Genomic DNA, 14,338 nt, shown 5'->3' on the forward strand with positions numbered 1-14,338 from the left:
GATGTGTTATTTTTCTAATTCGCTTCAGATGCCGGGGTGTCATAATTCCCCCCTAAATGAGAGGATGCGCGCACCCTGCGTGCGCGGCGCTGAATTATTCATCGGTTTAAAATAAAAAAAGACGCGTTTTGGCTGCGGAGTCGCATCCGTAAGTTTATACATCGCCAATTATCTTTAATTTATTACCTTAATTGAATATCTCCCCACCCTCCTCCAACCAAAGATAGATTTGTGATCAGTTTACATTCTCCTTCAAAGACTGCAGCCTGCAGCATCCTCCTTCCTCCTCTCTGCTCTCCTTCAGTGCTCCTCTCACAGAGGAGGATCGGATTTGCTTGGTGCTCCTTTCAATCAGCCGTGCTGTCAATAAGACACGCGCGCGCTCGCAGGCCTCTGTTACTTTCTTATTTACTGAGAGCTTCTTCTTTTTCCTGTAGCAGTGAAATAAAATAAAGCACCAGAACCGAACAGTGAGCATTTAGAGCACTCCCATCTCAGCAGCGCCTGTGTTTATTTGTCTTTAAATGGAGCTGCAGGGCTGCTCTATCCCAGCGCAGATAAATTAGTTTATTTATTAGCTCGAAAAAATATTAAAATACAAATTATTCAAATAAACACACACATTTTAAATTATAGGGCGTTTCTATCTAGCTTTGTTTAATCAGATCTCAAAGCAAATCAAATGTTTTAACACTCGTTGATAGACAGATCAGAATAGAATCGATGTGGATTAAAAAAAAGCATCTTAATTAAATGTCCAGATTTCAATCAAACGGAATAAATGAGCAGTGATGCTGTGACTGAGGGTTAACCCTGTAATGCAGGCCTCTTCCCATTGGCTGAGGCTGCATCTAGTTGCTTTCTGTTGCTCTCCGAGCCGGAAGCTGCTCATACAGTAGAGGCGAGGCCGCGTGCGCGCGCAGCCGTGCCCTGGTAGCCTACATGCGTGCGCGCGTTTCTTGTCAGACTGATGTGACTCCTGGATCGTGCCAGGGTCTCTGTTCGTGCACAGACGGGAGCGCGCACCAGCATCGGTGTGTGTGTGTGTGATTTTTTTTTTTTGTGCTCTTCCCGTCCACAGCTCTCGCCCTCTCAGCCTCTCTCTCCCCGCCCGTCTCTAAATGCCATCGGCGCCTCCATCTGCATGTCAGTCTTTCTTCTCATCTGCAGGAGAGAAAAAAACAAACCAAAAAGAGGAGAAAAGAAAAGAAAAGAAAAGAAAAGAAAAGCAGAGGAGAGGAGAAGCGTCCACCTCCCAGGTCAGTATTTCCATTTCAAGGTCCTTTTCTCGGATCCTGATGCTGCTGCGCTTCTTCATTTCGCTCCTCAGTGACTGATGGAAACTTTTGCTTTGATAAGAAGATATGTTCGAAAAAAAAAAAAACATTTTTATAAATTACTGAATATTTTTTTTTATAAGTTTAATAATATGTTGGAATCTGCTCCAAACGCTTTTAAAGCCGCCTCCATCCTTTGCTAAAGCCCTAAAACACTGATGCAGCGATGCTCGCCTCATTTTGGAACAACCCGTCGCCCATTTCCCCTCAATTATTTAGCCGCAACCGACGGTAAAATAGCGCAGATGAGCAGTTTTAGCGGCATATTACTGGGCGCTCAGGTTGATGCAGATGGTTCGGGCTGGGGAGCCGCGCCACGCGTGAAATTGATCTGATTACCTTGCCGGCGGCTGCTTCTGCCTCGGTTCTTCCTCCCCATCACTTCGTGTCCTCCATCTCAGTTGTCTGTGCATCGATATGGCGCAGGGAGTGGGCTGCGGAACGAAGACGATGTGTCAAATTAGGGAGGAGATTCACGGCGCAATTATTAGTAATTTAGTTCTTCCTGATAATAAACCAACAAATTCCCCTTTTCTTGTTTTTAAATTATTAATCTGGTATAAAGGAAAACAGATTTTTTGGATGAAGGACGGCGGCTGGCTGCGAGTTTAGGGCGGTTTTTTTTTTTTTTTTTTAATGTTTTGGTTTTTTTTTTCTTCGAAATTTACATTCAGAACGTTTTTACACATTCAAGCCCCCCCCTCTAAAATATAGTGCTGAATGAAAGTGTCCCTGCGTTAGAGGCGCAGAGGCCCCGCGCGGTGGCTGCAGATTATATCAGCGCGTCTAGCGAGGAGCGATAGAGACGCAGATAAGCATCACAACTCGGCCACTTGGCACAACATTTTCCTTTTTTTTTTTTTTTTTTACATCAGTGTAGGAAAGAATGACACAAAACACGAGCTGCTCTATTTTTTTTTTCCCTTTTTACACTCGTAGAATGTGATTTTGGCTCTAAGTCTAAATCATTCTAGGAACCGAAGTTCTGTTTTCAGGTTTCAGCCGCTCGACAAGCAGAATTTAACGCCCTCGTTTTGTTCTAAGAAGCAGACTCGGTTCACATGCCAGAGAGAATAACAGCTCCTTTTTCTTGAAAAGACCAGAGAGGTGACAAATGACTCAGAGTGATGTAACAAATAGATTACCTGCGGGGAGCTGCAGCAGTTTCGACATGCAAAGCCTGCTTGAACCGGTAAAATCTCCCAGGCTGGACCAACTGCAGCCTGCAGCCCGGTCCGGTTTAACCCAGCAGCCTGCAGCCCGGTCCGGTTTAACCTTCCACAAACTCCCTTTTTTTTCTATTTTTCTTCAATTTCATCTTGTTCTGGGTCTGAAAGCGCGATATTAGTCAGACTGACAGTTTGTGTTTTGGAAGAGATGAGAAAGCAGGTAAAATTATGACAAACAGAGACCCTAGAAATCAACCGGAAAAGCCACGGGTTTTTTCCCCCCTCACAAATTATATAAATAATTTATCAAAAAATAACAAAAAAAATCTGCTAAATTTAATGTGAATTTTATCAATATTTTAATTGTAGTTTAATTTTATTTTTACTGAGGAATAAAACCACACATTGAGGCCACAGAGGATCGAAATATTTGATCCTCCGCGCTGCATGGCAGCAATTAACGCCTCTTAAATTCAACTCCTAACCGCAAAGAAAAAAAAATTTGTTTTGATTTTAATCAGAGATCTTTGTCATAAATTATCTGCGCCATCGGGGCCGCCATTGGACCCCCGCCTGCTTCTGTGACTCAAGATTTATGCAGATGTTACTCAGAAATTAACCTAAAAAAGCCATTTTACAATCATAGAGAGAAATAGCTACGAAAAAAAAAAAGTGAAGCTGATCTTTTTAAGTTTTCCCATATTTAGATTTTATTTTTTTTAAATTAGCAGATAAAGTAGGCCTTGTTTCGGGAGCCATCAGAGACACCGAGGGTTCACGCTTCCCTTTATGTGGATTGGGGGAAGAAAATCAATAAAATAAGGATAAAATAAAACAAACCAGGATTGCTAAATTAAATATGATGATAATAATAATATTTATGATTATTTAGAGCTTTTTGCGTCACCTCCGCAGCTACAGCGGCTGCTGGGTGGATGTGGCTCTGAGATAATTGCACCAACCCGCTGACAGCTCCAGAGATTGCAGCTCCAGCTGTCTCAGGTTTGCTCCTTCATCATGTCAATCATCTCCTCCTCCTCCTCTCCAAGAGGAAAACGCGTCTCTTCCCCACTCCTTCCATCACTAATAAACATATTTGTCGTAAAAACATTAAGCTTAGTCATGGGTTAACTGGGGAGGCCCTTGCGGGTTAAAACCAGCGCTGACAGCTCTGGCTTCACTCAGTTTGATCTAAATTAAGACTGATAATAGCGGCAGATGCGCATTTTTTTTTTTTACTTTTTTTGCGCATGAAGCTCATGAATTCCCCTCTGCGGTGCCCCGCACTGATACAGCGACGTTGGTGCAAAGCAAAGGCGGCGTGCGCGCTCCCGCCTGACTTTACCTACCTACTTGAGCGTCCATGTGCGGGTTTATTTCCTGGCTCGAGTGTGACGTCACATCCAGTGGCGTCGATGCAAACACTCTTACATTTCCACTTTACAGTGTCAGTCTGACAGATGAAAAGGGCTCATTTAAAGGGAACTCTAGCGCCTAATTATATAGATAAAATAAACTGTATACACTGAGCTTTTTCTGTTAATAATTTAGATTTTTTTTTTTCCTGAAAAGCAACATTTTCCTTTATTCGATATTTTATAATAGAAAACAAAATTTCAGGACTGCGAAATTGATGAAAAATTATGATTAAATAAAAAAAAAATGATGTTTTAAATTAACTATTATTTTCAACAAAAACAAAAAAATATAGGCCTATATATATAGCCTATATATGTGTGTGTGTGTTTTTTATTCAAACTGCCTATTTTGGTTCCTTTCTTCGTGTTTCTAAACTGCTGCCGCTGAAAATGGATCTAATCGCTCAGTCTCACCCTTTGCTTAACTTTCTTTTTTCTTTGTGAAAACAAAAAAAAAGATGTTTTCTGCCCCTCAAACGCGTCCTCGTCTCTTCGCGCTGCACGGTGAGGATTTAGGAGCCGGCCAGTCCCCGCTAGGGGGCGCACTATCACAACCTTAAGAGCAGGAATCGACCTGAAACCTGCAGTTTGCCCTGAAGCAAAAGGCTCTGCTGCTGCTTTTCTCTGTTGCCACACTTTGAAAAGTGAATGAAACAAACAGATCTGTTTTTTTTTTTATTTTACAATTTTAAATTATCTTCCCACTATAACCCCAATTAATCTATCTGTTAAAAGTTTATTTAAAATGTTTAAGTCGTGCTCTTTTTTAAGCTTCTGCGTTTCTTTTAGGCCTTTAAAAAAATGAACTTTATGTTTTGATGATTTTAGTTCACAGCTTGCAGTTCGGTATCTCTCCTGGCCTGAGTTAGATTCAATTAGGCAGGCCCCTCCTCTTAGCTGATGACACTGACAGACCCTCCTTAAGTTGCGTCGCGCCACAGCTGTCTGCAAGCATTGAGCTGCCTGGCGCCATCCTGAAAGAATGCCTTCACTGTAAAAAAAAAAAAAAGAGAGAGAGAGAGAGAGAGAGAGGCAGAGCAAGAGTCCCACAGAAAGAGGTGTGTGTGTGTTTGGGGGGGGGGGAGAGGAGTTAATGGAGAAAGCTCCAGCAGATCAGATCAGTGAGTTGAACTTGTTGGTGCCGCTCAGTGCGCAGCGCACCGAGCTCTGAGCTACTCGGTAAACCGACCCAAAAAAAATTATTTGTTCGTGTTCATTTAATTTTTTTTTTTTCTGAGAGAAAGTGAAGAGCTCCGGATCTCTGCTCCCCGAACAGGATTCTGTTTTTATTTTTTTTTTTTGGACCCTTTGGTTTGTTTGACAGCGGCGTTGCTGCTGCTGGTTCTGCTTCGGTATGTCTTTAAATCTGCCTTTGCGCTAAAAAAAAAAAAGAAAAAAATTAAGAATAAAAATAAAAAAGCGTGAATCCAATCTGCGCTGCTTTGTTTTCGTAACGAACAGAGTCACTAAAATTCTTCTTTCTGTCTCCAGGTGATCGGAAGCGGCCGCGGAACCTGTTGGATTTAAACGCAAACGGATTTTGGGACTCAATATTTCTTTGCTTCGATTTTTTTTTATTCTTTTTTTTATTTTTTGAATTTTTATTTTTGCTCCACATGAACTTTTACTGAAGAACAGAATTAAATAGATCAGTAGGAGCGATGGAAGTAAGCGCGGACCAGCCCCGGTGGATGAGCCATCATCCCGCGGTCCTGAACGAGCAGCATCCCGGCTCACACCACCCGGGCCTCGGCCATTCCTACATGGACCCTTCGCAGTATCCGCTGGCAGAAGATGTGGATGTACTGTTTAATATCGATGGACAGGGAAACCACGTCTCCTCATACTATGGGAACTCAGTGCGGGCCGTCCAGAGGTACCCTCCTCCTCCACCCGGTCAGTGATCGGCCTCTCTGGGCCTCTTTAAATCTCATTTTCTTATTAATATTATTTTAAATTCTGCATGTTTTATGATTGTTTCTTTTTATTTTGCCCTGCTGATGGAGAATCTCTAATCTTTAATCACATGAACTGAGCTCTCATGCCTGTGGAGTTTCCTATAATGTGACTTCCTCAACAGGCATTTTTTGTAAAGCTTTTCAGTGACACAGTTGTTGCATCAGGGCCTGTTTGACGGGAAGGGTGACAATAGTTTTCCCTCCACAAACTAAAAGTTGGGAAATCCGATGTTTATTAGAAAGGAATGATCAAAAACAAACTCCTGACCTGCTTTTTGTTTCCCTGCTGCAGGTAGCCAGGTGTGCCGCCCCTCATTACTGCACAGCTCTCTGCCCTGGCTGGAGGGCAGCAAAGGAATCCCCCCCCACCACAGCAGCTCCCCCTGGAACCTCAGCCCCTTCCCCAAGAACCCCCTGCACCACGGCTCCCCGGCCAGCCTGTCCGTCTACCCCCCGGCCTCCTCCACCTCCCTGTCCACCGGCCACTCCAGCCCGCACCTCTTCACCTTCCCCCCGACCCCTCCTAAAGACGTGTCTCCGGATCCGGGCATTTCCACCCCGGGCTCCAGCAGCTCCGGGCGTCAGGAGGACAAGGAGTGCATAAAGTACCAAGTGACCCTGGCCGAAAGCATGAAGCTGGAATCCGCTCACAGCCGGAGCGTGGCGTCAATCGGAGCAGGGTCATCCTCTGCCCACCACCCCATCGCCACATACCCACCCTATGAATACGGCCCCGGCCTCTTCCCACCAAGTAGCCTGATAGGTGGGTCATCTTCTAGTTATGGTTCCAAAACGAGACCAAAAACAAGGTCCTGTTCAGGTAGGCGTGAGCTTTATTACATTCCCTTTTGATCTAACGTTGCTCCCCAGATGTACAGCCTCCATGAACAGTACCGACAATCTGCCACAAAACTCACCCTTCACCCTAATAACAACAATAATTATTATTTCCAAAATCAAAACCGGGATAAATCTGTTGTTTTGTCATTTTAATCCAGATTATTTGGTGATATTTCTGTTAAAAAAAACATAAACAATCTGCATGCTGCTAATTAAATCCATGGAGCTCGTAATAACTAGTTTTCAGACAGAGGAAGCGGCTCTATGAGGCTGTCGCCCCGTTTCTGTGTTCAGATAATCCCATTACTGTCAGGCCAGCGCGCGCCACTGTGGCTTTGTTGAGCCAGCGGCGGAGAACCGGATGTTTCCCTTCATTCACAGCCGGGGGGGAGCGCTTTATTATTATTATTATTATGATTATTATCATTACTAAGATTAGTATGATAATTATTATTATTACATGTTATTATTTTGGTGGTGGCATGCAAATAAATAGACAGTTTTAAAAGTGGATTAATTGATTCATATCAGCGGCATGACTCAGAATCAAAAGGAAAATAAAGACTTTATTTGGAAGATGACTGCAGATTAAAGTATATTTTCCTGCATATTTAAAGAAAAGGATGAATGCAGCAGCCAGTCACCCTCACAGGGCCCTCATTTCTCTTTACGCATGCCCTGGAACCGACGCAGTTCCTGTTTGATTTGTTTTTTCTTTTCTTTTTGCAAACTCAAAAGATCAAATAGAGAAACGCACTTTCCCAGGTGCCTGCATGTGTGTGCACACACCAATGTTTGTGTGTGATTTTTGCAGCAAACACACACACACAAAAAAAAGGGGAAGTGTGGCTGCATGAAAAGGCATAAAGGCTGATGTTGAAAAAAGCTTCAGTCTTTGCTTTCAAATAATCTCGAGTGCAGCAGCTCCCCTTGTTTCAGTTTCGGGGGTGCTGCTGCAGCTGCTGCAGCAGAGGACAGTCATTTCAAAACAAAAGCCCCAGAATTATTTTTGTTATTAGGTGGTGAAAGAAAGAGAAATTCTCAATTATTATTTAAACAGAAAGAAAATGACGTCAAATGTTTCTAACTGTTTAGAGACGGTAGTTTTCTGCTTTTAAGGACCTTTACAAACATTCAAAGATTGTCTGTGATATTCTGCTCATTATTTGAAGCCATGTTTCTGTTAACAGATTTTTCTCCTAGCTTTGATTACTGCGCCAAGATGAGATTTTCTTTCTATTTTCACCTCATCCTGACCCTGTGTCCATCATTTTTATTTCTGTTGTGTGCGTGTGTGTGTGTGCATGCTGTTGTGCGCTCTCCCGCACGCAGAAGGCAGAGAGTGCGTGAACTGCGGGGCCACGTCCACTCCGCTGTGGAGGCGGGACGGTACGGGCCACTATCTGTGCAACGCCTGCGGCCTCTATCACAAGATGAACGGGCAGAATCGCCCTCTCATCAAGCCCAAGCGGCGGCTGGTACGTTCCTCAACCGACATTTTCCTCCCTCTGCTGATGACGTTTCCGTCTCTCTCTGTGTTTGTTTCCCCCTCTATCCAGGAAGAAGTAGGCCTATTAGCTGCAGGAAATTGACTCGGCAAGTGCAGGTCTCTGTTTTCAGATACTACATTAGAAACGAAATATAAAAAAAACCAATTAACTAAATAAAATGCATAATCTGAAACAAATAAAGAGAGAAAAATGAGTTTATTGCTTTAATGGATGAAGGACTCAGTTTTTAAGAAGCTTCTGCAGCTTAAAATTTGCTGCATGAACTGAGATCCAGAAAAATAGTTTGATGTTGCTTCTTTTTAGGGAACATTTCTCATGTCTTTATGAGTTTTAAGGAGATCCCTGCCTTGGTTTTAAAAAAATAAAATCTTAGGAGGCCTTGCTTGGCCTGTAGGGTGAAAAGCCGACGTCTCAGGGAAGGAGTGGAGAGGAAAGGGCTGCCGGATGTCTGATAACAGCATGAACGGAACCGAACGGAACCGATTGGAGCAGGCCAGCTTCAAAAAGATGAAGCAGTTTCAGTTTGTTTTTTGAGGCCAAAACTCCAGCAATTAGATTTACAGATAAAAATAAAATAAAATTGGAAATAAAAAGGAGAATAAATAAAAAAATGAATGTTTCTCCTCTGATTGGTTATTCACCGCACGCGCCAGAGGTTATTAGGCCAACGCTTGCGTATAATTGGAAAAAAAAAAAGCCTCCAGAGATAATTTAGTCGTTTGCTTTTGGCGTGTCCTCTGCGGTCACCTGTAGCTATTGATTATTTTTAGAGATTATAACATCAATGCCAAGGCGCTGCTGCAGCGATGCAGACAGGATGAAGTCTGCGCCATTAACTAAACTCGCCTCCTATCTTCATTAAATCCAGAATGACTGAATATTCCTCCCCTTTTACGCATAAAAGACTTTCTCTTTAATGGTTTGACATTTGAAATCTGGCGCCACAAACACGCGCGGTTTGAAAGAACAAGGGGATTTAATCTGATCTCCGTTTCCAAGCTTTGCTTTAATGTCTTCTCTAAATATTTATTCTGTCGGAGGTAGGAAGCTATTTTCAGACTCCCGAGTCAAAGCAGCTCCTTTCTGCCATTTCTGTCTTTGTGCTTTTCAAACTATTTTCAGCTTGCACTTATATGCATAAAAAAAGATGGAAAATATATACAGAGAAAATAAAAGCCTTGAGTGTTTTAGAGAGGAAACAGGTTCTGCTTTTGATCTGCGATGAAAGGAAATACATCTGAAATGTCTTAAGTGCGTTTATTGACATGTCTACATGTAACATGTACGTTTGTTATTCCAAATGTTTAAGTATTTGTATTTTTTAAAAGCCACTAAATGCATTCCAGGAGGTGCCTTTGTGTTATTAAAGCGTAGAGAAGCTGAATGCTGATTGGTTTTTTCCACCCGGGCATCTGACACCTTTTTCTCCCGTGCAGTCTGCAGCCAGGCGGGCAGGGACGTCCTGCGCAAACTGCCAGACGACAACCACGACGCTGTGGCGGAGAAACGCCAACGGAGACCCGGTGTGCAACGCCTGCGGCCTCTACTTCAAGCTGCACAATGTAAGTAATAAACCTGCACAGGATCTGCTCCTCTCCCTGCAAACCGGAATATTTCCCTTTTTTTTCTGTCCATGAATAAATGTCCTTGAGAGACTCCTCTGCAAATAAAAAAAATTTCTAAATAAGTAGTAGAACAAGACAATTTATATTTAAAATAAGAAAAAAAAACAATTGCATTGTCTTATTTCAAGTGCATATTATCTTATTATCTTCTTTTAAAAGTAAAACACTCATTCCTCATGGAAAATAATGATATTTACCTACACAAATTAAGGGTAAATACATTTAATTTACGACATTTTTACTTATTTCTACATTTTTTTTTGCAGTGTCCTTAGCAGGCAGATAAAACATCCTGAGATTTGTTGGTTTATTGGAGCTGAACCTGCAGCCTCCATCCTCAGAGTATTAATTAAATTGGATTCATTTCTGGGATTTTAAAAAAATAATTAATGTTTTTACTCTCTGAGCACCAATCTAACTGATTGGTTTTTGGTGGGTTTATGAAAGGATTTTACAGGGGCACCGCCAGGAATTTGGTGCCCCAAATTAAGACATTAATAACGGCCCCCTCACCCCCGAAAAAATGTATGCAAGCTTTAAAAATGCTGCAAAAATGCAGATTTTCTATGTAATTTTTATTGTAAATTATTAGAACACGAAACAGTTCAACATAGTTTGACGTTAAATTGCATAAAGTGGTGGATAAAAAGCTTGATGGTTAATTTGTTTTATTGTTTACTGCTGAAAAATGAGGGAGAATGCAAAACGGATTTATTTTACTGCTCACTTTTCTTTTTATATTTGAAATATCAATTAAGATTTATCTTTCCTTTTCTTCAATCAAGGACCCTTAGAATCTTCCTAACTTTTCCCCCAAATATGGCGTCCCCATGTCGGTTTTATTTCTTCCTCTCCTCTGAAAAAACCTCTCACTTCTAATCAAACAGCCACTATGTCCAAAGCTAATAATGATAATAGCAATAAGCAGACTAACTGCTCTCCGGCCACATGTAGGTAATTTCTGCTCCCCTCCTCTTCCTCCACTCTCCTCCTCTCACATGACAGAGTTTGCTTATATCCCAGTGTGCGAGCAAAAGAATATCCCGCTTTGCTGCCCTGCTTGTCACGCAAGCGCACTCTCTTAAATCACTTTCTCATGTTACTTTTGGCAGATAGTTAGTCCCTCTGAAAGCAGATTCAAAGCAAGGTTAAACACAAAGAGGAGGAATATTTCCCAGCTACGTACCGGCATCTGAACCCACCCTGACCTGAATAATTATCCTATTGGACTTCTGTTGGAGCTTGAATCAAATTCCAGAATCTCGAGGAGGATTTCAGAGGCTGTCTGGATTCCAGCATTCATAAAAAACCGACAGGAAATCTGTCATGCTTCAGATTAAACGGGACATAAAAACGCAGCTGAGGTTGTTGTGAGGTTGTGTTTGAAGCTGGGTCGCCTGGGCTGGCTGAGTGAGCGGGGGTTACAGTACGCTGAGCTCTGACACCTCTGTCGCACACTGAGGTTTGACACTAAGCAGGGGCAGGGTGGGTGTAAAAGACAGACGAATCTGTGGCGGTCACCACCTCAGAGGGTGGGTGTTGCAGGGTGGAGGCCCGGCTCTTACTCTGCAGCTAAAACCAGACTGGGAGAAAGCATGGCTGAACAATTCTATTCAGTTTATTTCTATAGCGCCAATAATATGTAATCTGAAGGCACTTTACAGTTCACTAGATCATCCATATCAATTGATTAAAAGTTTTCTATCTAAGGAAAACCAGTTGATTCCAAACTAAGCATGCTTGTAGCGACAGTGGGGAGGAAAAACTCCCTTTTAACAGGAAGAAACCTCCAGTAGAACCAGGCTCAGTGTGAGCGGCCGTCTGCTGAGGAAGACTGGGAATCAAGGAGACAGAAGCAGACATAGAAAAAGAAGCATAGATACAAAAGGCAACTGTAAAAGGAAACACACAGCCAGGTAGACAAGCTCCCATGTCAGAGGATGAGGAGAGCACATCCAGCCAGTAACAGTCAGAGAAACAGGACTACACTGGAGAAAGTTCCAGTGCATAAATAATGGTGTACGATGTTTAGATAATTCAGCCTATGCTGTGCGGATCTTTGACAGGCAGCTCAGATTTAGACTGAAGAAATTCCAGGTCTAGTTATTTTCTCTCTACAGCCGTCATTGGGGCCATTTTAGCCACCGCCTGGGCTAGCCATGGTATAGACGAACTTTGCCGACAGCGGCGGTCGTCTTAGCCTCCGCTCCAATGGCTGCATGTTAGCGGGCAGCCCAGTGGCTTCCTCCATCCATCCCAGTAGCTTCTCTGTGGAAAAGCTGCTTTAGGTTAAGGTGGAAACCTAAACACCTCTTTGAGTCACATTTCTGTCATGCAGAAGCGCCGGATTAATTATTTTTTTTATGCTTGCGTCTCAAGACAAAATACTAATCTGCCGTCTCTCTGTCTCCTTTCGAGAGCAGATCAACCGACCTCTGACCATGAAGAAGGAAGGCATCCAGACCCGGAACAGGAAGATGTCGAGTAAGTCCAAGAAGAGCAAAAAGTCCCAAGACAACATGGACGACTTCTCCAAGAGCCTGATGGACAAGAGCAGCTCGTTCAGCCCGGCCGCCCTGTCCCGCCACATGTCCTCCTTCCCCCCGTTCTCGCACTCCAGTCACATGCTGACCACCCCCACACCCATGCACCCCTCTTCCAGCCTCCCCTTTGCACCTCACCACCCCTCCAGTATGGTGACAGCCATGGGTTAAGCCCCGCCCCCCAACCCTGCTCCTCTCCAGCACCCTTTGGTACCTCTGCTCCAGACTCCTCTTTGGTTTGATCCATGCGGGGTCCCTGATCCTCAGTTCTCCTTATTTTTCTACAGACCTGGTGTACCTCTGCTATGTAAATGCTTTGCAGACTCGAACTGCCTGAGGTGCACTGACCCCCACGGGGAATATTTAGGTTTTTCCCTCCAAGCTAGGAGAGCGCGGATGTTTCTCCTCAATCCGCCGCCGTTGCTGACACCACATCGAGGCCGATCCTCCCAACAAGGAGCTCCATTTGTGAATAAAAGCCATTTCCTCCACTTCCACCAAAAGAGACACTGCAAGAACGTTGAGACCCCCCCCTCCTCCCCGAAACCCTCATCTCATTACCTTGTACCTGTAAAACAGGACCCCCCTCCCTCTCTGCCTCCTTTCTTCCTCTTCCTGTTCAGCTGAAGATGAGGAGTGACTGATTTATTTGTACAAATTGTATGAAATACAAAACATTTAATGAAGACTTTTTAATTAAGTAAGAAAAAAAATGAAACTTGCCCTTGGGCAGCTAACGACAACAAGGGTACGAGTTGCAGCAGGTGGAGAGACTTGGCACTGGAGGGCTGAGGTGGAAGACGCCTCCGAGTCCCGGAGGAAGAAAAGAAGCGAGAAGGAAGGACTTGAGACGGGGGCAGGCCTCACATTCTGCCTGCATGAAATGTGTCGCATTAAGTTTGCAGAGACGCGGCGCCGCCGGCCTCTCTCCTATTTTATTAGACTTTTTTTCCTTTTCATTTTTGGATGTGCTATACGTCTCTGGCAATTGGTTTGTGTTGAAGCGCGCACACACACACACACACACACACACACACACACACACATTGGATCAGCTGAAAGACTTTGTTTCTGCCCACAGATTATATGCATTGTGAAAAAGTTCCTGTATTTGTTATTTGTATGTATAAAATCAGAGTACCAAAAATACGAAAGAAACAAAGATGTAGAATTATTTCTTTATGTTATGCAGACTGAATGGTTGTAAAAAATTAATAATAATCACTAGTGTAAAATATGACTGCTTTTTTTTGTTTGGTAATTATTATTTTTTTTTTGCTCTTTGAAAATAATAAACTAGTTTAATCTCTGTTGACATGTTAGCTCTGTGGTTTGAGAGCCATCTTTTCTGTCTGTTTCTGATCTCCAGTTGCTTTGCACCCCCCCCCACCCACTCTCATACCCACAGAAACCACAATCAGAGGGGACCTACCATATAAATGTTCAGAAACGTGGTTTGTTCTGCTCCTGCGTTCGCAGGAACAGTTCTTAAGGTCAGCTGAGCACAAACAGGAAGGCAGGAAATAAACAGCAGCAATGGAGAACAAACCAAACGGCAGCATTGAAGCTGCTTTTATCTCATCCCGTCTGTTCGTCCAGACTGAGACACATTTCTGATGTATATTGCACAGTTTCTAAAGTGTTTTATTCCCGATGAACCGCTCCTGTCAGATGTGGCCTGCTGTGATCATGTAGCATGACATCAGGTCTTCTAGTCTCTGATTTCTGCTGAAAACACAGCAGCTTTATTAGTGATCCTGCTGCAGAAGCTTGAATGCGATCAGGGGCGGATTTAGGAAATTTGGGTCCTTAGACAAAGACAGGCAGGGGGCCCTTTGAAATAAAAAGACAACACATAAAACAGACAGATACAGAAATGTTAATAGAATAGTAGAGATGTCCCGATCCAGGTTTTTGCACTTCCGATCCGATACCGA

At 43.2% G+C, this 14,338-nt stretch overlaps 1 protein-coding gene across 6 annotated transcripts; it reads left to right on the plus strand.

Moving 5' to 3' along the window:
• The first annotated feature begins 1,048 nt into the window (after nt 1-1,048).
• On the plus strand, nt 1,049-13,706 carry gata3 (GATA binding protein 3). Of its 6 annotated transcripts, none has more exons than XM_015382536.1 (6): nt 1,049-1,259; nt 5,416-5,820; nt 6,175-6,702; nt 8,055-8,200; nt 9,670-9,795; nt 12,282-13,703. In XM_015382536.1, exons 2-6 carry the CDS (start codon nt 5,586-5,588, stop codon nt 12,570-12,572), a joined length of 1,326 nt encoding a protein of 441 aa, XP_015238022.1. In that variant the 5' UTR covers nt 1,049-1,259; nt 5,416-5,585; the 3' UTR covers nt 12,573-13,703. The 6 variants fall into 6 exon arrangements, with proteins under 6 accessions (XP_015238022.1, XP_015238023.1, XP_015238026.1 ...); XM_015382537.1 differs by lacking the exon at nt 1,049-1,259 and adding an exon at nt 4,959-4,982; XM_015382540.1 differs by lacking the exons at nt 1,049-1,259; nt 8,055-8,200 and adding exons at nt 5,014-5,276; nt 8,282-8,328 and having other exon boundaries at nt 12,282-13,706.
• The last annotated feature ends 632 nt before the right edge of the window (nt 13,707-14,338 follow it).

This window comes from Cyprinodon variegatus, unplaced genomic scaffold (assembly GCF_000732505.1).
Source record: "Cyprinodon variegatus isolate N-32 unplaced genomic scaffold, C_variegatus-1.0 Scaffold259, whole genome shotgun sequence".
Taxonomy (NCBI): Eukaryota; Metazoa; Chordata; class Actinopteri; order Cyprinodontiformes; family Cyprinodontidae; genus Cyprinodon; species Cyprinodon variegatus.

Coding starts and splice junctions, on each gene's coding strand:
- gata3 (XM_015382536.1), top strand. CDS start 5,586: ATGGAAGTAAGCGCGGACCAGCCCCGGTGGATGAGCCATCATCCCGCG. Junction 6,703..8,054: donor AAAAACAAGGTCCTGTTCAG/GTAGGCGTGAGC, acceptor TCCCGCACGCAG/AAGGCAGAGAGTGCGTGAAC. Junction 9,796..12,281: donor TCTACTTCAAGCTGCACAAT/GTAAGTAATAAA, acceptor TTTCGAGAGCAG/ATCAACCGACCTCTGACCAT.